General features: G+C 41.1%; 1 protein-coding gene across 1 annotated transcript in view; it reads right to left on the bottom strand.

Annotated features, from left to right (window-relative positions):
- RXFP2 (relaxin family peptide receptor 2) overlaps positions 1–25812 on the bottom strand; it is a 97189-nt gene that overhangs the window by 29680 nt on the left and 41697 nt on the right. Inside the window, exons 3-6 of the mRNA XM_025263075.1 lie at positions 14943–15089; positions 12356–12433; positions 9256–9361; positions 8375–8446 (exon numbers count right to left, since the gene is read on the bottom strand). Coding sequence (XP_025118860.1) covers positions 8375–8446; positions 9256–9361; positions 12356–12433; positions 14943–15089 — 403 coding nt within the window. The remainder of the gene's footprint in view (positions 1–8374; positions 8447–9255; positions 9362–12355; positions 12434–14942; positions 15090–25812) is intronic.

Genomic DNA, 25812 nt, shown 5'->3' with positions numbered 1-25812 from the left:
GGACTCTAGCCTACCAGGCTCCTCTCTCCATGGGATTCTCCAGACAAGAATACAGGAGTGGGTTGCCATTTCCTTCTCCAAGGTGGCAAAGTAAAGCCAAGATTAGCTTCCAGTTATTAACAAACCCATCTTATACCCCCAGAATCAAACAAATATTGTCATTTTCTCTGTGTACCACCATGTGGAAAATATGGGTGTCACAGAGCACAAGCATTACAGCTACAGCGGCATGCAAAGCATCAATTTCAATGCTACAAAGCGAACTTGAAACCCAGTAAGCACTTGTGCCATTCCATTCCTCCCTCTCTGATGCAACGTGCCTATCAGGAGATGCTTCACGTTGTAGCATAAATTCTGCTTTTGCTTTAGAGTTCTAAAACAGAAGAGATCAATATCTATTTTAGCATTTTCAGAGCCCCTGGAGTGATGTCATTAAAGCTAATATGGTGAATTATATTACAATAGCAAATGAAAATGGAGAAAGTATACAGTAGTATGTGCATTTGAAGTTTCTCTTAAATATAAAATTTACCACCTAACTAGTGCTATTTCTGCAATATTTCATTTAAGATCATTAAGTCAAAAGTGCAGTACTGTGCATTTTACCTACACATTGTTAATCTTGAAGAGGTGGGGGCAGTCAGACATTGTGAATCTGACCTTGTGCTTTTGAGCTGTGTGACTCACCTGATGTGTTCAGTCTATCTGCCTTCACTGACATGAGTTAAGATTCCCAATTTCTTAAATAATAAACAGCCTCTAATCTTCTATTGAGTCAGTTTGCTGGCACCCTATGGAGAACTAGAGTCCCAGGTCCCCTGTTTCAGACTTAGGCTGCTGAATTTTAGCTTGATCCTCCAGTATCTGCTTTCTTTTTTACAGAATAGTAACTTGGTGAATGTGAGGGGGAAATTTGGAAATGGGACAATTTGGCAAGTGATGTCCTCTTTTAATTCAGAGCTGAGATATGAGCCCATCTGATATCCTTTATACTGAGTGGCTTTTCTAAGAATAACTTACTGGTTCATGAATTCCTGCTGTTTCAGCTGTCAGGACTTTTCGAGCAGAAACGCCAGGAATTTATGTACCTGAAACTAAAGCAAATAAATGCTTTAATGACATGCATGTTTATAGGCTATTTTTTAAATGCCACATTTTGAATTCATGAGCCAGGCAGACTCCTTGAGTTACATTGTGTTGCCAATGATTGCACTGAACAAGAGCCCAGTTTAAGAAGGAAGTCCAATTTACGTAAAATTTATGTCCCAGCGAGAGGAACTGCTGTTGGTTTCCATGGTAGCAGTCATAAAGTATTATGGTCAAGCTCATACATGGTATTTTGTTTCTCTGAAGGTTCATCTTAAATTGCTTCTTATCACCCAGAGTTAGAAAGTTTAACAAATTATTAAAATGAATAAACTGATCACTAATAAAAGGATTCAAGTAAGTTGAGTGACATCTGTTCATCTAGCAATTAATTTTTTTTTTGACTAGAAACTTATTTTTCTGGATGCCTCAATGACCTCAATTTCACTGTGAATATTTAGAGCATGCAAGACCAGAGACCCACTTGACACTAAATTGGGTGACTCCCTAGGATATATCCCAATACAACTTAAAAATGCATACCAGATTTATTAGCTCAATACAACTGAAAATGTGTATCCATGAAGGTCTTTCCCTGGGACAAACAGAATAAAGTCCCAGTTCTTTAGCCTGGCATTCAAAGGCCCTAGCATCATGATTCAATGACCTTTCCAGCATATACTCCACCATTTCCTATGGTAACTCCTCCTTTAGACAAACTTGCCCAGTCACTCTCTTCCTAATAGCCTTTGAGTTTTTCTGTTCATGTTTCTTGGGTCCTCCTTGCTGAAGATGCTCCCTACCTTCTGTTTCGCCCTCTGTGTTCAGTTCAGTTCAGTCACTCAGTCATGTCCAACTCTTTGCGACACCATGAACCGCAGCATGCCAGGCCTCCCTATCCATCACCAACTCCCGGAGTCTACCCAAACCCATGTCCATCGAGTCGGCAATGCCATCCAACCATCTCATCCCCTGTTGTCCCCTTCTCCTCCTGCCCTCAATCTTTCCCAGCTCTTCGCATCAGGTGGCCAAAGTATTGGAGTTTCAGCTTCAACATCAACCCTTGCAATGAACACCCTTCAATAAATACTCATTGACCCTTCTGTATGCTGCAACACAGTTGACCATGAGGGGTGGTGGCAGTGGTGGTACCTGGTGCTGTGAGGGAACCAGAGGGACCATCCAGTTCAGGAGGAGGGTGTGATGGTCAGTGAGGGCCTCCTTCAAAATCCAAGGGGAATGTTAGGGGTTCATAAAAATGGAATCATAATGGAAAGAATGACCTAAGGCTTGTTCAAAACTCAGACAGTGAAGACTACTGTGAGAAATAGGGATGAATTTCTAGTTATATTTTAGAAACAAGAAAAATGTTTACAGAGAAGCCCAAGCCTGTGGTATGGGACCTGTTTTACAATATGGTGAAATACTAAGAAAATATAAATTCTCAACTCTTATATTGTTCTTGTCTTCTTGGTCAAAAAAGATGATCTCAGAACTGAAGTGAATAAATAGGATATGGGGTTGTGGGAGTGAAAGCCCAAGAGGATAGAATACGTTAACCAAAATGAGTTAAAACCCGGTTGTTTGGACAATTTCTCCTAGACACTGAGAAAACACTGAAAATGTGAATACTCAGTCATGATCAATGGCTAAGGAATCTGGAAAAAGAGGAGAGCAGCTTGAAAATTAAAGATGGCAAATGGCATTTTGATTTTTCAAAAAAGGAAGTAGATTTCACAAGCTACAGCTGGATGAGCTTGAGGTTGATTCTAGGTGAGATCACAGGACAGGATCTTGTGATGGGGGCTTGTGAGCACCTCAGAGAGAATAGGAACAGGGCAGTTCCCAAGAAACAGGACATGTCAGATCAACTTGATTTTCTACTTTGAAATACTGATCAGATAAAAATGTGGTTGACTTTGCTTATATGTCTACCAGGCAGTGATCAAGAGGTTTTATAGACAAAATAAAGAACAAGACACATTGTCTGATGGATGGTGATGATGATAATGAAGGGATCTGGAAAGAAGATCTCGCAGCATCCTGCTTGGTATTCTACTCCATGACTTAGGTGAAGATGGCTCATCTTATTTTTAGATGACAGAATGCTGGGATGAGTAGTAAATCTGTTGGGATGAGCCAAAAAAGATCTTCACAGTCTGGTAAGAAGAGTTGAATCTGACAGGATGAAACTGAACCAGGATAAATTTGAAGGCCCACAACTAGCTCTCAGATGCTAAGTGCACAAGTACAGGATGGAGAAGCCGTCACTTGTTCAGTTAACCCATGTGGCATGGGATTAGGAATTTTAGGGACACAAACAGTAGGAGTTAAAGAGTATGAAGCAGCCACAAAAAGAACAAATGTAACCTTAGGGCATATGCAGTTTAGAAAAGAAGGGTTGCTAGCTTTCCCTATTCTGCCCTTGTAGGTGTCCTACAGGTGATAACGTTACATTTATTCTGGATACTATATGTAAGGAATATGTAAGTGATCATACACAGAGTGACAAACAGATTTGAAATCAGGTCCTTAGGAGAAGAAGTTAAGGATTCGAGGCTGCTTAGGGGAGAGACCTTTGGTGGGGGGCATGGTGATAATGGCTAGCTTTGAATATCAGAGGAATTAGGTAGGAGACTGTGTGTTCTGATCAGTCTCATGGGGTAACTCTCAGAATCACAAAAAGATTTACAGGTACTTTGGGCAGTAGTAGAGTTAACTTCTCTGCATAGTACCTCATACGAAATGCTGGGCTGGATGAATTACAAGCTGGAATCAATATTCCTGGGAGAAATAGCAACAACAACCTCAAATATGCAGATGATACCACCCTAATGGCAGAAAGTGAAGAGGAACTAAAGAGCCTCTTAATGAGCATGCAAGAGGAGAGTGAAAAAGCTGGCTTAAAACTCAACATTCAAAAAACTAAGATCATGGCATCCAGTTCCATCACTTCATGGCAAATAGATGGAGGAAAGTGCAAACAGTGACAGATTTTATTTTCTTGGAATCCAGAATCACTGCAGACAGTGACAGCAGCCACAAAAGTAAAAGATGCTTGCTCTTTGGAAGAAAAGCTATGACAAACCTGGACAGCATATTAAAAGGCAAAGACATCACTTTGCCAACAAAGATCTGTCTAGTCAAAGCTGTAGTTTTTCCAGTAGTCATGTACAGATGTGAGAGTTGAACCATAAAGAAGGTTGAGCGCTGAGGAATTGATGCCTTTGAATCGTGGTGCTGGATTAGACTCTTGAGAGTTCCTTGGACAGCAAGGAAGTCAAACAAGTCAATCCTAAAGGAAATAACTCCAAGTGTTCACTGGAAGGAATGATGCTGAATCTGAAGCTCCAATATTTGGCCACTCGATGCGAAGAGGTGACTCATTGGAAAAGATCCTGAAGCTGGGAAAGAACGAGCGCCAGAGAAGGGGTTGACAGAGAATGAGATGTTGGATGGCATCACTGAATCAATGGACATGAGCTTGAGCAAACTCCGGGAGATAGTGAGGGACAGGTAAGCTTGGTATGCTGCAGTCCATGGGGTCGTAAAGAGTCAGACGTGACTTAACAACCAAACAACAACAATAGTTACATGGCAGGACAATTTAATAGCATTCCTTTCCTTCAGCACCTTCTAATTCTTTTTTTGGTTTATTTTTTCCCCCATAATCGCTGTGTATCTAACACACACTGCACTTTTGTCTTTCTCCATTGGAAGTTGAGTTCCTTGAGGGAAGAACTTTTCAGATGTGTTGTTTACCACTATATCCTTGACGCCTGATGGGTATCCACAACTATTCATTGAAAGAAGGCACTAAAATGTGGGTTAGGCTACCACTTCCCCTCCTGCTGTCTCTACCGACAGTTCTGGGCATGTCCATCTGATTTCTTCCTTCCCTGGACACCCTTTCCTGGGGATGGTTTATGTTTAGTTTCATTGGTTGTTTGGACTGTTGAAATGCAGGACTGGTAGAAAAAGGGACTGGACAGGACAGGGGACTGCCTGAGACTGTAGCGGTTTTCCTGGGAGTTTGGGGGAAGAGTGGCAGGAGGAGCTGAGAAGTAGAAAAAAATAGATGGGAGGAAAGGATTTAAAGAAGAGTTGCTGAGCTTATGAATGGCTTTAGAATATTTGAATAATGCTTACGAAGAACTTCTGTTATTGTGCAACCAAGGTTCGGTTTCTGGGCGTTTTCACTGACAGTAACAATATACTGAGACTGGCCCATGTGGGTGGATTTCCAGGAGACCATAGTCAAGGGTTTGGCTTTAAAGCCATATTCTAATACTTGTCAGCTGGTTGAAAGAAAGTGAAAGTGGTAGTCACTCAGTCATGTCCAACTCTTCGCGACCCCATGGACTGTAGCCCGCCAGGCTCCTCTGTCCATGGGATTTCCCAGGCAAGAATACTGGAGTGGGTAGCCATTCCCTTCTCCAGGGGATCTTTGTGACTCAGGGATTGAACTCGGGTCTCCTGCATTGCAGGAAGATTCTTTTCCATCTGAGTCATCAAGGAAATAATCTTTCTTTTCCAAGGATGGTGTCCTCATTCCTGAAAGGGATCTAATGCTGTTTATCTCACCTCATAGACTTTGGAGACAAAGTCCAAGTGAGAATTCCAAATCCTGGAAGTCTTTTGTCAACTTTAAAAAATGATATTTAAATGTAAGGAATTGTGTTTTGTCTCCCATGCTGTACCCTGCACGTAAAAGACACTTGGTGAATGTTTAATGATAAGACTCTAATAATTCTTTTCTCTCTGGTTCTCTGGGAGAATAAAATTCACCTAGAAAGCATCAAAAAGCAGCTTGCATTAAGGGAACTCCTGCTGGGTGATACTCAGGTTATGACTTAGGTACTCAGTGGTACCTAAGTTTTCTCAGAAAAAGCAGAATTAAACACTTAACTGCAGAACTTTACAGCTCATCAGGGCAATCCGGCAGGAAAAAAAATCTCAACTTTTTTTTAACCAGGAAAAATTGGGACTTGTATGTGCAAATTAGTGCTTCCATGTTCTTCCCTTCCGTGGGCTACCAGCTGCTGAGGAAGAAGTATTGACACGGAACAAAGCGTGGATCAGTGGTTCAGGGAAAGACTTGCCCTCAGAAGTCCTACCTTAAACCTCTTTGCTTGATCTTCTAGTGAGCCTCACCAGAGGTCAGCTTCCCCTAAATTGGGGACCAAAAGTATAGAATGGAGTTCGGTGTGGGACAGAAGAGTATGTGTCGGTAGAAGATTCAATTAGGTACTAGAACAATTTCTTTCCACCTCTAGGTTTCTGGTTATTGTGTTGTAAAACGAACGTTGCATTGGGCATCAGAATGGCAAAACCAATACAATATTGTAAACTAAATAATAATAATAATAAAGAAGAAGATATGGACTGTAACTCTGGTTCTTCTGCTAAGTAGCTATAGAGCTTAGGTAAGTCATTTAATTGCTGCAAACTTCAGTTGCCTTATAAATAAATGATAAGATTTAATTAGAAATTCATAAGACTTCTATGACTCTAGATAATAGATTTAAACAGCTACTCTAAAACATGAATATTTTTCCTTCTTCTCTGCTAGTGCTATTTTATTTTTCTTCCCTTAAGCACTATTCAGTGAGCTCAAGGGCAATATTGATTCATAGAATGAACAGGTTGTGATTCTAAGCATTTCCAGTAAGACCAGAAGCAGTGTTGTTAAGATTTCTTCTCTAGAGGAATATGGAACCCTAGAGTCAATGCACAGCTACTCCAGTGGAACAATGACAACGTGACCACATGGTATAGGATGGAACAGAAGGAGCTCACTGCAGACGGGAATCACAGAAGCTACCATCAAACCCAGGCATAATTCTTCATGCTCACACAAGGTTCTTCTCACTAATGGACTTCCTTCAGGGACTTCGTTTCTTGTATGAGTGAGTCTATACCTAAAGACTCATGAGAACATAGAACTATTGATACCACTTCAAACCAAGTACATTTGTCCAGTATCAGCAAAAAAGTCAGATTCTTTTTAGTCCTGGAATTTAACATATATCACATTTCTAGAAACCTTCTCTTCTATTATGAATGTTAAAGGGCAAAAATTCTAAGACGATGATATGACCTTACAACATTATCTTGCTAATTTTCTAATCTATCCTGACGATCATCTCCACAACTGTAGAAATTTGACCTCTCCATTATCCGAGTGATTGACTCAGGCTCAGAGGGACTGACACTAAGTAACCGAACTCTCAAGAGGTTGAATATTTAATCCCTTTATTTAAATCGGGTGTATCCCATTCCACTAATTGGAACAGTCTTATTCCCCATCCAAGGTAACTTTCCAAATACTTGAGTGTAAATAATTTAGGAAGTTAATGTAATCATCATAAGGTTGATTGAAGAGCAGGGAATCAAAGCAAAGAGATTTTCCATCCTGATATGGACAGCATCACAATAAAGTTCATGGGCATTATGGTGTAGGCTGACCGTCCCTCCTTGCCCCTCACTGGAGACTGTGTCTAGGGACTTTATCTCTCAGGTCCCGGTTTTCTTTCTTTGATGATGCTGGAAGCATCTTGATGCTCTGTTTCTGTGTTTGACTGTTTCCTGTTTATTGTTTTCTTTCCTCAAATATGGGCTTCCCTGGTGGCTCAGCTGGTAAAGAAACTGCCTGCAATGCGGGAGACCTGGGTTCAGTCCCTGGGTTGGGAAGATCCCCTGGAGAAGGGAAAGGCTACCCACTCCAGTATTCTGGCCTGGAGAATTCCATGCACTGTACAGTCCATGGGGTCACAAAGAGTTGGACATGACTGAGCGACTTTCACTCACTTCCTCAAATATATTAATTTCACTGATTTGACCAAGATCATGTTTTTGCTCTTTTTTATCCTGGTTGACAGTCTAGACCCCATCATGATGCATTTTAAATGATCTGATAGTTCCTGTCTCTGCCACCACTCTCCCAGGTTAAAAAGCACATCTAGTATCTCTGAATCTACAATGTCATTTTCCAAATGCTCTGAAGTAAGAGCGTGGAGTTATGTATATTCTTACTGAGATGCTTGATCGCAACTCCAATTTAACTCTAAAACAAAGGTTAAATAAAATCAGTTGTTAGTTTAAATTATGAAATGGAAAGAAAGCATACTTTTCAATGCTTTAATGTCTAACCTTAATTACATTTAGAAAAATAACCTTAATGATAAAGGTAATCAACTTTATATTTCATTTTATTCTCAGATTAAAAACATCTTAAACAAAACATCTCATAGATTTTCTCATAAAAACACTATTAAAAGCTACTTACATCTTTTTAAGTTCTGTGTATTTGATGAAAACTTTATCTGAAAGACTGTGAATATTGTTTTTCTTAAGAGACCTAAAACAACATGTAAAGAAGACTTATTATGGAATTTATGACTAACCAATCTCTTTTCTAGAAGTTACATGCTTGAGAATATTTTATCATGCTCCATTTTACTTCACACACATTTGAAAATGCCCATAATAAATGAAAACTTTCACGAGAATGAAAAATCCATAAAGCAAAATTAAAGCAGCTTGCAAATATTTGACCACATTAGCCAGCTAGTATACTAGACTGGAACATCTATGGTGATTTAACTTTTTCTTCTGTAGGCAATTTAACAAAACACAGCAAACACATCCAAAAAACAACAAAAATCCTAACCAATTCATGTGTGCCCAAATTATGATATATTTGCAAACAACTTTCTGAGGCTCTCCAAATATCTATGCAGAGTTAAAAAAAAAAATCTCCATGATTGATTATGCCAGAGTCATCTTCACGCATCTTCTACACCTTTAAAGTCTGGGACAAATTACTACTATTTAAAACGAGATAGAACATGTAAAGTGCTCTTCCTTTTTTCCCCCAAGTTTTTATTTTCACTTGAATAGTACTGGCATATTAGTAATAATACACAAATTGGAAAGTAATTGGAAATAAGAATTCCAGAAGTTTGTGAGTTAAAGATAACCCGGATAATCCAACATACAGTGTTTAAAACACTTTTCCCCGGGAGAAGAAGCATGCAGAATTCTCTGATGGCTGATGGTTTTCTATTATTTTGCGAATACACAAGTAGCATAAAACAGAACAAAGATTAGACTGTATGGTTTTCATATGAGGTCAGGAGCAAATATCAAGATTTGAATGCTACTCACAGTAATGTCACATTGCTAGAAACCGTTGGCACAGACTTCAAGCCAGCATTTACACATTCCAACTCAGTTCCTTTGCACACACAGCGTTGTGGGTACTGATCTAAAACTAGGGGGCAAAAAGAGCAATGATTCAATAAGAAAAAATACTTATCTTTAGTTATGACTTTATCTCTGGTAACTGACATTGTTCTTTTTCCATTGAATGTATAACAGTCACATTTTGTTAAATGAACTTATTCAGGCCCCAAATAAAAGCAAATAAGAAATCTCTTCTAGTTGAATATAGACTCATGTGGTATTCATTTCAGTTCTAGCTTCCAGTGGTCATTTTAGAGGCATTTAACAAGAGATTAGAAAGAAATCACAAACATGTTTAAATAGTGTTTTAAAAAGTATATAGTGAAGCAAAATTAAGCTCTCCTCAATGAAAACTGTGAGTGTGGCTGAGTAAATATTTAATGGGTATAACTAAGTCAATTTCACTTAATTGAATGGCTCAGAAAAGCTGCTCAATAAATGCTTGTTGGTTAAAGCTAAGTTCAACTATTTCCCTCCTTTCAAACTTCTCTTAGAGCTGTGATGAGAGTTAGATGCAGATTCTTCCATAGCCACCATTGTGTCTTACTAAAACCAACCAACTCAGATACCCTGTTATTCTGGTTCTTAGTTTTCCATTACTATGAAGTTAAAGTGGTAGAGAAGCTATAAAGCAGAGAAAACCAAAGCTCCATCTATCTGAAGCATTCAGAGGGAAGAAAAATGATTTAGGATTGACTCCAAAGGAGGAAGTTATTAATATAATGGCATATTATAATTATTAAGATTTGTAACGATATATTAATAATATATAAACATCATCATGTAATTCTATTCGTTATTATATATAATTACTAATGATGTTAATTATTAAAATAACAGCATGTGAGAAATCTATGGAGAAACCTGGCCAAGTGGGTCAGCAGAACAATTACCATGTGCATGTGTGTGTGTGAAAGAGAGAAAAGAGAGAGGAGAGAGAGTCTTGGGGAATGAGATTTATGGGGCATATGATGGTACTTGGCTGTGACGGAGCTAAAAAAAGTGAGTTATTTGCAATTTTTTATATTTATTATTGATTTAACTCTGACTATAAGTCCTTTCTGATTGCTCTGCTTCCTCTAGATCACTTTTATTCAAACTTTATTTTTAAAATCAATTTCACTGACTTTTAATAAACCCAACAAACTTTTATTGAGTCCCTGCCTAATTCAAAAGACACGTTCTAGTGTACAAACTTTTAGAAAATATTCTGTGTTGCTCATAGGCTGATGCTAATGATCTCAACTTCTTAAAGATGACTTCAGAATGTTTACTTCAATGTTTAACTGACATTGAAGTAGTTACATTACTAGATTACGTTACTAGGGTTGGGAACTCTTTATTTACCAATAGAAGAACTGCGTGTAGTCAAAGCTGGGCCAATTGACTAAACCAGAAATGTGAGCATAACTCCCTCACCTGCAGGTCAGTCACACCTCAACCTCTGGATTCTTCTTATGAAGTGCCTCTTGCTGCCCTTCCTACCTCACTCCTCCCAGAGGTGTTTTCTAGGCTCAGATTCTTAGTGTTAGTCTGGAGTGCTGTAAGAAACGTAATGCTCAGTGTCTCCTTCACCAAGCTTTCTCCTCAACCCTGGCAAGATTGACATTTGGGTCAGGTCATTCTGTCGTGGGTGCTGTCCTGCACATTGTAAAAGGTTCAGCAGTATCTTTGGCCTCCACTCACCAGAAGCCAGTAGTCACCCACCCCTCCCCTAAGTGACAACGCAGAATGTACCTGACGTTGCCAAATGTTCTCCAGGGGCATACATGTCTCAAGCTGAGAACACTGTTCTAACTCATTCTTTATAATTCTGGTGCAAGAATCATTGGTCTATACACTTCTTGTCATGTGGTTCCTCTTCTTCATTAAATGGAAATAAGCTCACGACTTCGGTGGTTGCCCAATGTGGACAGCAATGGCCTCCACAATGGCGTGTGTACAAGATGACCCACTGTGGCTCAGGAAGAAGATGCTAGAGTTTTCATATATTTATTTTTCATTTTTTGTAACTTACTCTTTTTTGATTTCTAATTTTATGTATATTTGAATATAGTAAACTATATACTAAGTGGTAGCTATGACCTAATATTATAAAGTATGTAATAGTGTAGAACTTAATGTATGTACTTTATACATGTATATTATGTATACATACTAATGTGTGTATGTAACTATATATACACTATAATTATCTATCCATTTATATATTGTGTGTAATATATAGTATATAATATAATCTGTGTATATATAGAGAGATAATTCTACGATAGGACAGAGGCCAAACTCTGAACTGTGCACCCAGAGCCCCCTACAGGTTGGTCCCACCCTCTGGGTCCACCTCCTGCTCCTACATCTTACACTCTGCGAACCGATGCGAAAGGCATCGGGAAGCAGGCTCTGAACTTCCTACCCCGCTGCTTTGCAGGTCACGCTCCGCTGCTCATTCTGTTACCTCTTATTCTTCCCTCCATCCAAGGACCTCCGAGTCCATCTCAGTGTCACTTTGTCTGTGGATCTTTCACCCTCCCTGGCACAGACATCATTTCTCCCCAAGGGCTTCCATACCCCCTTGTGCAAACATTCTTCCTTCCGTTCAGCATTGTATATTGTATCACTCCTGCTTCTGTAAGGAACTGTCTCTATTGGAACCGTGTGAGGTATTTGAAGATTGGGGACACACTTTAGCTATCCTTGCCCTCTCAGTGCCCAACAGAGGGGCTGAAAAGAAGTTGGTGATTGAAGGGAGTAAGACCTTCATTACTTGTCACAAGTATTCAGTACCTATGCATTCGTGCAGTCACAGGCTAATACACAGAGGAAGCATGAATAGAGCATGTTGTTTTCCTTTTTCTCTCTTTTCAGTCCCACGAACAGATAATAGACCAGTTGACCACTGAAACACATTGAACTGAAATTGGGATTCTTAAGGGAATGAAAGACACTACCCAGGTAAATCCATGCACCACAAATCATGTTGCTCGCAAAGCTGATACTGAATCTTCGAACCAATACCACTTACAGCACTCCTGTGTTAATGCCACATTATTAGCATTTCCATGGACTGTGCCAAATATAGTCGCCCATCCACTAGTGTCTCCTGTGAAACACACGGTGATGAACATGTGTCAGTTATTCTATAAATAAAATATCAAATTACAAACCAAAAATATAAAAATTTGATCATGAAATCAACTTAAAGTTTTAAGTAATAGAAAGATAACGACAATGGTAAGGAAGAAAAAGCAGGCAAACATCTCGAGTTTTGTCTGTTTCTGCAATTACAAATATTTGAAATATATGATGATTATTTTCCATACGTGTATCCACCTTGAAAAATATCATCGATTTCTAATGCTGACATTTTAAATGTTTGATCTTAGTTTTGAGATCCTCAGAAGAAAACATAATCTGTAAATGTGTATGTAGATACCTACTTGATACATGTAATGAATTCTGATAAAATTCATGTCCTTTGACTTTTTTAATAAGGCAAAAATGAAGTTCCTTTTAATAAAGTTTGTCTAGTCCTGATGAGAAAAATATTTTCTCAATTTGTCAGATGATATGATCTGCTTATTTGCCAGGTTTCCTTTTCTTTTTTAGCAATGAAAACATATTCTTTTTAAAAAAGAAGGATTGATTTTTGAAATATGATTATCTTAGCATTAGCATAAGCTGTTAGAGGCAATAAAACATACAATATGATGCAGAATCCTAAAGTTTATATAAATAGAAAAGTAAATTTAAATAGTTGCCCACAGGTCCCTTTACTGTTCTGCCTTTTTTTTTTTTTTTTTTGGTTTCACTGTGTGGCTTGTGGGACCTCAGTTCCCTGACCAGGGACTGAACCCAAGTCACAGCAGTGAAAGCCTGAAATTCTAACCACTTGACCACAGGGAACTCCTTCCACAGGTACCTTTTTGCAGATCCCTGCAAAGTTTAGTTTATTTTTATTTCTTATTAATATTCTCAACAGTTTTTAAAATTATTCTATTGGTGTCTTTACATGAATTACTTAATTTGCATTTGGAGAACTCCCATGAGGCAGACAACATGCATGGTCTGAGATTCCCAAGCAGTTGAAGAGGAGAGGGCAAAAACGTGAGTGACTTGCCCTTGGCAGCCAGAGAGCTGCTCCACTCCTGAGCACTGACTGTCCTTGCCTGTTCTACGCTCTGGTGACACCAAAGCAAGTAAGATGCCTGTAAGAACCCTTCGCAAGGTGTTTCTGTCTAGTGAGAGAAGTACAGTGGGAAGACGAGGCCGTCTTTAGTACCATCATCCAGGCACACCAGGATGCGATAGCAAAAGAGAGAAAGGGTGCTTGTCCTAGACAGTGGTACAGCCTCAGGGCGGGAGGCATGGCCAGGAAGCCAAGCTTCTCAGGTGAGGATGGGACACCTGAACTCTATCCTACAGGCTGAGGAGGAGTGACGCACAGGTGGTGAAGGCAGAGGTGCCGGGAGTGTGCACGAGTCCCCAGGGGCATGAGAGCAGATTCTAGAGCCAGACACCAGGCACTCCTGGACTCTGCTGCCACCCCTGCTTGCTAGCTGGGCCGTGCCAAGGAGGGGCAGTTTGGTGAGGTAGAAAACACACACGATTCTTCCAGATTCAGGACACCTGTGTCCTAGGGTCTACTCTATGACTAACTAGACATATTGACCTCTCAGGACATCAGTTTCTCCACGGGCAAAATGCACAGGTTAGATGAGAAGATATATACAGTCCTGTTACACAGACCTAAAGTGGCCTGTGAGACCTTTCTGGTCTGGCCTCTCTTACCACTTTACCCTCTTTATCCTGTTCGCTCCGCCCATCTCAGTCTGGCTTTTACTTCCCACAAACACAGCTATCTTATTTCATTCAGCCTCTGGGCCTTCCATTTGCTGTTTCCTTTGCCTGTAACTCTGTACCTCCAGAGTATTTCATGGTTTTCCTCTTCTTTCATTTCATTTGCAAGTCAAATGTCATCATCTCAGCAAGGGATTTTGTGGCTATGTCTTTAAAGTAGCCTTTACCCCAAGTCACTTCCTCTCCCACTATCCTGATCCGCATACCTCATGGGGCTTACTACTCTCTTAAATTATTTATTTAGGTACAAGTTTGCTCACATCCTTGTTCACACGGTCCCTGTGAACCCCGCAAGGGTGAGGCGCCTGTCTCCCCTGAGCCTGTCATGTCCTGCTGACTTGGGGAGGACACAGTGGACACAATATAGGTCTACTGAATAATTTAATTCTCTAGGAAGATCTATTCACGCTTTATATATTCTTGCAACTGAACCCAATTTCCAAGCCAGAAGGAAGTGGTCATCGTTTAAGCCATTTAAAACTAAAATATGGGTATCTGAGTAGGATTTAAAATAGTTTTATTTTGTTTTTTAACCATACTGTGTTTCTGATTCAAGCCACCTCTAAATAGGAAGATGCAGGTAATTATCACAAATCCATTGGAGAGGAGTTGTTTAGTCGTGTCGCAAAAGGATTCCCTACAGAATACCAAATCACCTCTTCCAGTTCATCACTGTTAGCATTTGATCCACACACAGTTCTGGGGAGTTCACAAGGGGGCGTGTCTGTATGGAGCTGAGCAAGTGGACTCACCACAGTTCTCCTCGTCAGCTCCGTTCCCACAGTCCTCCACGCCGTCACAGTGAAAAGCACGAGGCAAACACTGGGAGAGATTCCCACAGGGAAAATATCCTTTTGGGCACAAAGGAGTGATTGTACTGCCTTCAGTCAGGGCATAACCTACATGAAAGAGGGGACAGGAATCTTAAGTAATGAGAAGAAATTACTGATATGGCTAAACTCTTTTCCTATTATCCTGTTTAATTTTTGCAAAGCTCTATGAGCTCAGTTTTCTGGCGTTACTCTTAGTTTACAGTTTCTCTGAGTAATGTTCTTAATTATAACATTTAAAATAATCACCATCATACCAAACATTAACTCTACCAAGAATGGAATCAAGGCTCGTTATGAATCTGCTTCAGGAAAGCAAGAGTGAACAAAGTCAAAGCGACTGTCCTACCTGTGTATGGAATCAAAGACTTGTTCACCCCCTGGAAACAGGAAAGCAAAACCATGAGCTAACAGGATCAAATAGATGGATTTATTTACTCATTAATCCTTTATAAGAAGGATTTGAGGTGACATAATGAAAATACACATGCAGAAGGAAAGATGAAGTGTGAATAAGAGAGAAATTCAGGACCACATTGGAATAAGGAGAGATAATACTACATAATAACAGGTAACACTCATTGGGCTTACTGTGTACTGGGTAGTTTGCACAGTGGGTAATCTCGGCTATAAGCTATGACCAACCTAGAGAGCATATTAAAAAGCAGAGACATTACTTTACCAACAAAGGTCCGTCCAGTCAAGGCTATGGTTTTTCCAGTAGTCATGTATGGGTGTGAGAATTGGACTATAAAGAAAGCTGAGAGCCAAAGAATTGATGTTTTTGAACCGTGGTGTTGGAGAAGACTCTTGAGAGTCCCTTGAACTGCAAGGAGATCCAATCAGTCCATCCTAAAGGAAATCAATCCTGAATATTCATTGGAAGGACTGATGCTGAAGCTGAAACTCCAATACTCTGGCCACCTGATGCAAAGAACTGAGGCACTGGAAAAGACCCTGATGCTGGGAAAGATTGAAGGTGGGAGGAGAAGGGGACGACAGAGGATCAGATGGTTGGATGGCATCACCAACATGGTGGACATGAGTTTGAGTAAGCTCTGGGAGTTGGTGATGGACAAGGAAGCCTGGAGTGCTGCAGTTCATGGGGTCACAAAGAGTTGGACATGACTGAGCAACTGAACTGAACTGAACTGATACCTTCAATCAATGTGTGGGTGATAATATCCTTCCTGTTTCAGGGTTCAGTTCAGTTCAGTCGCTCAGTCATGTCCGACTCTTTGCGACCCCATGAACTGCAGTACACCAGGCCTCCTTGTCCATCACCAACTCCTGGAGTCCACCCAACCCATGTCCATTGAGTCGGTGATACCATCCAACCATCTCATCCTCTGTCGTCCCCTTCTCCTCCTGCCCTCAATTTTTCCCAGCATCAGGATCTTTTTAAATGAATCAGCTCTCTGCATCAGGTGGCCAAAGTACTGGAGTTTCAGCTTCAACATCAGTCCCTTCAATGAACACCCAGGACTAATCTTTAGGATGGACTGGTTGGAAGGTAATGCCAAAGAATGCTCAAACTACTGCACAATTGCACTCATCCCACATGCTGCTGCTGCTACTGCTGCTAAGTCGCTTCAGTCATGTCTGACTCTGTGCGACCCCATAGACGGAAGCCCACCACGCTGCCCCGTCCCTGGGATTCTCCAGGCAAGAACACTGGAGTGGGTTGCCATTTCCTTCTTCAATGCATGAAAGTGAAAAGTGAAAGTGAAGTCGCTCAGTCGTATCCGACTCTTAGCGACCCCATGGACTGTAGCCTACCAGGCTCCTCCATCCATGGGATTTTCCAGGCAAGAGTGCTGGAGTGGGGTGCCATTGCCTTCTCCAACATGCTAGTAACGTTCAAAATTCTCCAAGCCAGGTTTCAGCAATATATGAACCATGAACTTCCAGATGTTCAAGCTGGTTTTAGAAAGGGCAGAGGAACCAGAGATCAAATTGCCAACATCTACTGGATCATTGAAAAAGCAAGAGGTTCCAGAAAAACATCTATTTCTGCTTTATTGACTATGCCAAAGCCTTTGACTGTGTGGATCACAATAAAATGTGGAAAATTCTTCAAGAGATGGGAATACCAGACCACCTTACCTGCCCCTTGAGAAACCTGCATACAGGTCAGGAAGCAACAGTTAGAACTGGACATGGAACAACAGACTTGTTCCAAATAGGAAAAGGAGTATGTCAAGGCTGTATATTGTTACTCTGCTTATTTAACTTATATGCAGAGTACATCATGAGAAATGCTGGGCTGGAGGAAGCACAAGCTGGAATCAAGATTACTGGGAGAAATCTCAATAACCTCAGATATGCAGATGACACCACCCTTATGGCAGAAAGTGAAGAAGAATGAAAGAGCCTCTTGAAAGTGAAAGAAGAGAGTGAAAAAGTGGGCTTAAAGCTCAACATTCAGAAAACTAAGATCATGGCATCCAGTCCCATCACTTCATGGCAAATAGATGGGTAAACAGTGGAAACAGTGGCTGACTTTATTTTTCTGGGCTCCAAAATCACTGCAGATGGTGACTGCAGCCATGAAATTAAAAGACGCTTGCTCCTTGGAAGGAAAGTTATGACCAACCTAGACAAGCATATTAAAAAGCAAAGACATTACTTTGCCAACAAAGGTCCGTCTAGTCAAGGCTATGGTTTTTTCAGTAGTCATGTATGGATGTGAGAGTTGGACTGTGAAGAAAGCTGAGTGCTGAAGAATTGATGCTTTTGAACTGTGGTGTTGGAGAAGATTCGAGAGTTTCAGGGTTAGGGAAGCGAAATGCAAAATCACACAGATTGATCTGAATCATCTCTCTGACCCCAGAGGCCCATTTTTAACCATCATGCTAGGGAGAATCAGGAGTCTGCATTTCAAGGAGCATAAGTTCTCTATGAGGATGATCTAAAAGTCTTCTCCTTGTGCAGACAACATAAAAGAAAATGAATGAGAGCTGAATAACTGCTGGATTGAATGAGAAAGTGCATAAAGGAAACATAATCAATATTTGGAAAGTTACTCTATCTGTAGATAGGATGACCAAAGAGATTCCAGAAATATAGATGTGAGAGCCATTCTCTCAAGTTTTAAAGAATATTTTCCAGAAAATAAAGATATGTGGGTTTTTTTTTTTGCAAATATCTAATAAAAATTTAGGAGTCATGTACTTAAAAAAAAAAAAAGAATAGAAGTTAGATAGAAATAGGAGAGGGGGATTAAGAGGTGCAAACTTCCAGTTGCAAAACAAATGAGTCAAAGGTATAAAATGTACAATGTAGAGGGGAAAAGTGCAAGATGAAACTTCAAATAAATTGATTTAAGGAGAGTGCATTCTCAGGCAGGGCTATAGTTCATTATGACTAATTCAAGGGAACAAGGGATATTGGCAAAGTTTTCCTAATCATGCCCATGAAGGTTGGCATCATGGCTACGAATTTCCCTGGGTTGGGGGTCCAGTGCTTTTTGCTTCCCTGGTGGCTCAGATAGTAAAACATCTGCCTACAAACCAGAAAACCAGGGTTTGATCCCTGAGTGAGGAAGATCCCATGAAGAAGGGAATGGCTACCCACTCCAATATTCTTGCCTGGAGAATTCCATGGACAGAGGAGCCTAGCAGGCTACAGTCCATGGTGTTGGCAAGAGTCAGACACAACTGAGACACTTTAACTTTCACACTTTATGGCGTGTTTTAATACAGCAGAGGACTAGACAATCTAACCTTTGGGGAGCATCATCTACTGTGAACTGGGTATTTCCTAATTATTTCACTTAATCCTAACACATTTGTGTTGGTATTACTCTCTCCATGTGAAGATGAGGAATGTGGACTTGCCAGGTGGCCCAGCATTAAAGAATCTGCCTGCCAATGCAGGGAAGGTGGGTTCGATCCCTGGGTCAGGAAGATCCCATGGAGAAGTAAATGGCAACCCACTCCACTATTCTTGCCTGGGGAATCCCATGGTTAAAGGAGCCTGGTGGGTTACAGTCCATGGGATTGCAAAGACTCAAACAGGACTTAGCGACTAAACAACAATAACAAAAATAATGAATGGCTGCTGAGCATATGAACGGCACTTCTACTCTGGTCCTTGGGAAAATGCCCTCTCTGAGTCCTCCCAGCCCATGCTGCATTGTGATGAAGTGTTCTCCCGCCAGAGTGTTCACTCTCCTAAAGTCAGTCGTGCCTGCTGACCCTCCTTGTTTAACGAATCATGCCATTTGTAAACGGGCAGGAGTTTGATACAGACGCTAAAGCTAGGTCTGAGTTATACTACATGTCAAGCTTTTGGTGATATTGATAGAGAGCATGAGTAGATTATTGGATATTTTGAGCTTTAGTCCTGACGACCCTCACCACCCTGCAAACACATAAAGGACCAGCATCTGGTCTTTCATGGGGACACTGAGATGTGGCGATGCTCACTCTCCTATGGAACCTGCTGCATCCAAGAGGCCTTCCCTCAGTGGGGAGCGTGGCCCTTGGATTCTTTTCTCCCCACTGGGTTTTTGTTTTTACAAAAGCAGAACATATTTTCTTTGCCTTTTCCGTAGTGATCGATGAATGATTTACTGTGAGCAACTGGGCATAAGACCAGTCAGGTCTGACTATTTTAGGAAAACTCTCTGCTGTGAGGCTCTGGAGGTTGGCTTGTTAAGCCTATTCATACACGGAAAGGATTTCATAGATTAAAAAATCAATGAAAGCTCATAGATTTTTAAATCTCTTAACTGCTTTCTTACAAAGATTTCTACAGAGGGCAGCTTTATAAAAACTAGTCCTCCTGTGTTTGGAACATGCATGAAAGTGAAAGTGTTAGTCACTTCAGTCATGTCTGACTTTGGGACCCCATGAACTGTAGCCTGTCAAGTTCTTCTATCCATGGGAATTTCCAGGCAAGAATCCTAGAATGGGTTGCCATGTCCTTCTCCAGGGGTTCTTCCCAACCCAGGGATCGAACCTGGGTCTCCTACCGTGGCAGATGGTTTCTTTACCACTGTGCCACCTGGGAAGCCCTGGAACACGAATGAGTAAGAGTCAGTATTTCTTAGTGAAGCAGCTTTAAGATTAAGATAGTAACTCACAGTTAGAAATAAATTTTGCATCACATCAAAACTTGGCATACAAATACACACACATACACACACACAGAAAACAAAATTTCTTCAAATATTACTTACCTTTTACTATGGTGGATAAACTCTGATCATTATCATTCTATCTCATTCACTTAAAAAGGCATCACAAGTCACTAAGTTGATCTCATGAGCCACCAACGGGATGTGAATCACTATTTTAAAATGTTCATTAGTAATGAAGTACTCTGCAGACCATCAGATCCAGATTACAACTCTCTCTGCCACTCCCTAGCTATGTGACTTTGAGCAAGCTGTAAACTTTAGTTTTCTCATATTTAAAACTGGGTTAATGATAATATCCCAGGAAGCAGACCAGCTAGTGATTATGAAGTGCTGGAGAATGCCTGGCCCATGGAAGACCCTTGGTTAATGTTCAGTTCAGTTCAGTTCAGTCACTCAGTCATGTCCGACTCTTTGCGACCCCATGAATCGTAGCACGCCAGGCCTCCCTGTCCATCACCAACTCCCGGAGTTCACTCAGACTCACGTCCATCGAGTCAGTGATGCCATCCAGCCATCTCATACTCTGTCATCCCCTTCTCCTCCTGCCCCCAATCCCTCCCAGCATCAGAGTCTTTTCCAATGAGTCAACTCTTCACATGAGGTGGCCAAAGTACTGGAGTTTCAGCTGCAGCATCAGTCCTTCCAAAAAACACCCAGGACTGATCTCCTTTAGAATGGACTGATTGGATCTCCTTGTAGTCCAAGGGACTCTCAAGAGTCTTCTCCAACACCACAGTTCACTGGCAATTGCAATGCAAGGTGAAAAACATAGAACTTTGATGGAACCTTGCTGGGCCTTAGCATTGCATGATCTTTTTATACAACTTCTATGAGAGAAATAACAGGACTATAATAAAGCTTCTCCTACTGTTTCATGTTATTATTTTAAAAGTCATGTGACATACATGGTTTCTGTTTTAAGTAACCTCAACCTCTTGAAAGCTGAAGGGGGATTGTAAATGATTAGGCAATAGAAATATCCTTGCAATTTTCTAATAATATCTTTTTATTGATCTAGAAGAGGTGATTAAGCACTTGGTTTTAAAGACAGTTTTGAAATAGACAGCTGAGGCTGTGTAGGATATTCTGAAGGCAGAACACTGTCTTCTCTCATGGGGTTTATTATGAAGATAACCTTGAGTTCCCCGAGGGCTGGCCCCATTAAATGTCCATCTCACAGATGCAGACTCATTCCGAGTGAGACAAACAATCCAGGGTCAAAGACAGGAAGGATCAAGGTTGTTTCCTTTTCCTTGGGGAAAAGAATAGGCTACATTCACCAAGTATGGGTGAAGGAAGGGGAGGGGAAAGACTGACCATGTAAAAACAGAACCTTACCAACTGTATTTCTAAAAATTCCCATTTTTCACCCCAGAATGGAATCTTCCTGAAAACAGCATAACAATATAAATTGTATGTTGAAGGGAAATAAAATCTATTCCCTACCTACCCCCTTGCCCTCTGTATCATGAATCTCTATTATCTAACCTAGTACCTGGTACTTAGTTGGTGCTCATTAATTTTTTAAATGAATTAACAGGTCATTTAGGAATAAAAGAAGGGTTGAAGGAAGAACCCCTTTAAAATGTGAAATTTCCAAAGTTGAGGCTAATGTTTTGATTCTGATGACAAAATATTGTTTAGTCTTCAAAGTGCTTATCATTTATCATTCTGTCATTATACAATTTAAAATGATTAAGAGTCCTTGCTATAGTTGGCATGTACTGAAAAAGAGCCAATACCGGTCTGTAGACAGCGTATCATGCTGTCTATTCTTCCTGCCATCTGTGCAAGTGGAGATAGTTTTTATTGAAACTCGGGGATTATAAAGATGGAGGGTGCCTACATAAAAGCTGTGTCAATAGCTTTTATATGGGACCCCTGCCAAACGTGCAGCTGAGGGGAGAATCTCTCTGTAATAGTCTTCCTCTCTTCTCTTCTGGTCAATATTCTAGACATGTCTGTGCAAAGGGATTCTGAAATGACTCCTTGATAGCTTTTTGAAGCCAACTGGACTGCTGCCTAAGGACATACTTTACTGCTTGCTCACCCCTTCCTTGAGGGGGAAAAAACAGATGAGAATGATCTTTGAGGTACTCAGTTTGACTTGATGGGGATGAGTGAGTCCCTCTCTGCTTTCTTGGATTCTCTGCCAACGCTCGTCCTGCATGCTGTGGAAGGAAGTCCTTATCCTCTCAGCTTGGTGTCCTGGCTGAGGCTCTTTCCACGTCTCCACCAGGGACGGGGGACGCCACCCACAGGAAGCCCAGGGGATCTTGGCCCATGAGGCCATTTCTCTACTCCTAGTGGAATTCAGATGGAGATGAGGCCTCTGCTGTTGACTCTAAAGAGACAGTTACTGCATCACGGGAAGGAGCATTCATTTAACATCTAGAAAACGTCAGCTGAGTGCCTACAATGTGCTCTGTCCACAAGGCAGACACGACACTGCCCATCCCCACCTGGAGCTCAGGTGGCAGGATCTCCAAGAGGAGCAGCAATGCCACGCAGCGAAGCAAAGGTGAATCCAGCCCAGTCGCTGAGATCACCTGCAGGAGGCCCCCCTGACCTCTGTGAAGAGTCTGAGCTCCACTAACACCCCACCTTTTCAGGGCACAGGATTTATTATTTGTTTGAAGGAAACTAGTAAAATCTTCTCTTTAAAAAAAAAAAAAAAGCCTTTATGTTAAGGTGAAAGTCACTCAGTCATGTCCAACTCTTTGTGATCCCAAAGACTGTACAAACCATGGAATTCCTCAGGCCAGAACACTGGAGTGGGTAGCCTTTCCCTTCACCAGCGGATCTTCCAGACCCAGGGATTGAACCCAGATTTCCCGCATTGCGGGCAATTCTTTACCCACTGAGCCACAAGGGAAGTCGATGTTAAAGTTGAGTGGAGAGAAACTGGCCTCCTGGCGGTTGTTTTCTAAACTTAGAAATCTTATCCTTTTACTCCACTGTTGGGTCCTCCCAGCCCTGACAATATTGTGAGGCCCTATCAGTGAATATGGGCTTCCCAGGTGGTACTAGTGGTAAAGAACCTACCTGCCAATACGGCAGACATAAGAGACATAAGATATGTGGGTTCACTCCCTGGGTCAGGAAGATCCCCTGGAGGAGAGCATAGCAACCCACTCCAGTATTCTTACCTGGAGAATCCTATGGACAGAGAACCCTGGTGAGCTACAGTCCATGGGGTCACAAAGTTGGACACGACTGAAGGAAAATTTGGCACACACACATCAGTGAGTGTGTGCAGAATTCGGATCCAGTTTTATGCACACACTGACTCCACCTTCTTCCCATTTCAAAGACACTGGCCTTAACTGAGTTTCTCTAAGTCCCCAGTTTCTGTTCTTTTCTCCTGAGACAAACTGACCACCTCCAACTGGTGAATGTTCTTCATGATCCTACTCACAGATTTTCTGCAGAAACTATCACCCCAGCTCCCTCCTCAGGTTATTGTCTGAAGTTTGGACAAATTTGGGGAAACAATGTCTGCTAAGTTACTTCAGTCATGTCCAACTCTGTGCGACCCCATAGACAGCAGCCCACCAGGCTCCCCCGTCCCTGGGATTCTCCAGGAAAGAACACTGGAGTGGGTTGCCATTTCCTTCTCCAAAAACAATGTCTAACTATGTGGAATAGAGTATTGGTTCAATATGTATTGATCTAAATTGGAAAAAAAAAAAAAAAGAATTCTAAATTGCCAACATTATCCTTACAAGGGATGGATCTCCACCCCATGTCCCCCTGGGCTGGGTGCTTTTATGTGGGTGGCGCACTGAACATCATGGCTCTTGATGGGCTCTAAGGTATTTAAAGGCACAGGAAAGACTTCTTTTCAACAGATCTCTTCTACTGACCGGTTCACTGCTTAAACTTCATTTTGAGGGATGCATCCTTTTAGGTTCGTATCTGGTCTTTTACTATTTAAATCCACATCTTGTTCTGTAAGAGACTGACTTCTTCCTAAAACCTGTCCGTGTAAAATGAACTTAAGAGAATGAACACTGTGATGGGTGAATGGAAGAAGAATGTGGAAAGGGTTATTATGAAGGAGATGGGGTGAAACTTGATGGAAACTTGGCATGGGAGATGTGGAGAGGAGAAAAGATGATACCTTTTTCCTTTCACCTCTCTCTTCTAACCCTCTCTGATTTGTTGACTGCTCTGTCTTGAGGGACTTTCATGGGCTATTCTTCTTGGTGGTAACTCTCTCAAATTGTGTCACTCCAACTTACATACTGACCTGTGTCCTAGACTGCTGCGTACGACCGGGCAGGATGAACCTCGCACAAGTGCGGGGCTCCATTCACACAGCCGCTACTGCTGAGCTGTGTAGGAGCCACAAGGTCCAAGGCTGAGGCCCTGGATGGTGCGCCCTTTATGATGCACAAAGGTTGAATGGCTCCCTTCCTGCCCTCAGACACAGCTCCCATCTGTGTCTTATATTCCACTTCATCTCCTCTTCTCAGCATCTCTTGGCATTATCTCCTTTCTCTCCTGTATTTTCAATATCCCTGTCTCTCCACTGGCTTTTCCATTAACACTAATCTTACTCAATCACCTCTTAACCTTCAAAACAAACAAATCAATCAACCAACTAACTAACTGAGCAAGCAAGCAACCAACCAATCAACTAACCAACTCCCAGTCCTACTGGAGCTGAGACACTCTTCTCCCTTCAAAGTTAAATTTCCCAGAAAAATCATATTAGCCAATGTTTCCAGTTCCTTACCACCCTTTCTTTTCTCAGTTCACAGCATTCAGTCTTGGCTGTGCTGCTCCACTGAAATTTTTCCCACTGGAATCACTAATGTCCTCTTTATTTCTAAACACCATAGATGTTTTATAGTCTTAATTTTGCTTAATTCTTGCCAGCATTTGACCGAGCCAGCCACAGTCACCAGGTTGAAACCTTTCTTCCTTGGCTTTGTGATGTCTCACTGTCCTGGCTTATTTCCTTCTTCTCCACACTCTTCATGGTCCTCCTCTAGTCCCATCCCATCTCCTTAATGTGTTGGCTCCTTTTTCTTCATCAGTATCCTGAATGTCACCGATATGCATTAGGTCAGAATCAAGTCAGTTAAAGAATTTAGAGGGACCTGTGAAGAGTTACTAATATTTTAGTTTGTCAAACAAGAACATTAAAAAAAAAACCCTGAATTATGATTATTAGAATAGTTATTATAAGAAAAACAGTATTTTATTGTTAAAAATCTGAGAGAATATATGCACAGAAGAAAAGACAGTCCCTTGAAAGGAATACATTTAGCTTTACAAAAGACTAACTTATTTTTGCTCATGGATGGGTGAAACTTTCATTCCTGACAGCAGTGGCCTGGAACACAGTGTTTGGAACTATGTGTGAGAAAACTGAATCTGGCAATGCAAGCAGAATTCTTTGCTGAGGTTAGCCCCTCTGTTCTATAACTCACAAATGTTTTCTGCCACTGTGTCACTTGTCTTTAACTTTGCTTACAACAGAGGATCCAGAGAGGAAATGATCAGATCCTGACTTTAAAATAACTATGCAAGCTAAAAATAGAAGGCAACTTACTTGATTTATTAAGGATATTTATAAAAATCCATAGCATATAATATACCTAATGGGAAATTTTTGGAGATGTTCACTTGGAGGTT

This window comes from Bubalus bubalis, chromosome 13 (assembly GCF_019923935.1).
Source record: "Bubalus bubalis isolate 160015118507 breed Murrah chromosome 13, NDDB_SH_1, whole genome shotgun sequence".
NCBI classification, from domain to species: domain Eukaryota; kingdom Metazoa; phylum Chordata; class Mammalia; order Artiodactyla; family Bovidae; genus Bubalus; species Bubalus bubalis.
The sequence above is the reverse complement of the archived record's forward strand: the minus strand, read 5'-3'. Positions and strand labels throughout refer to the sequence as shown.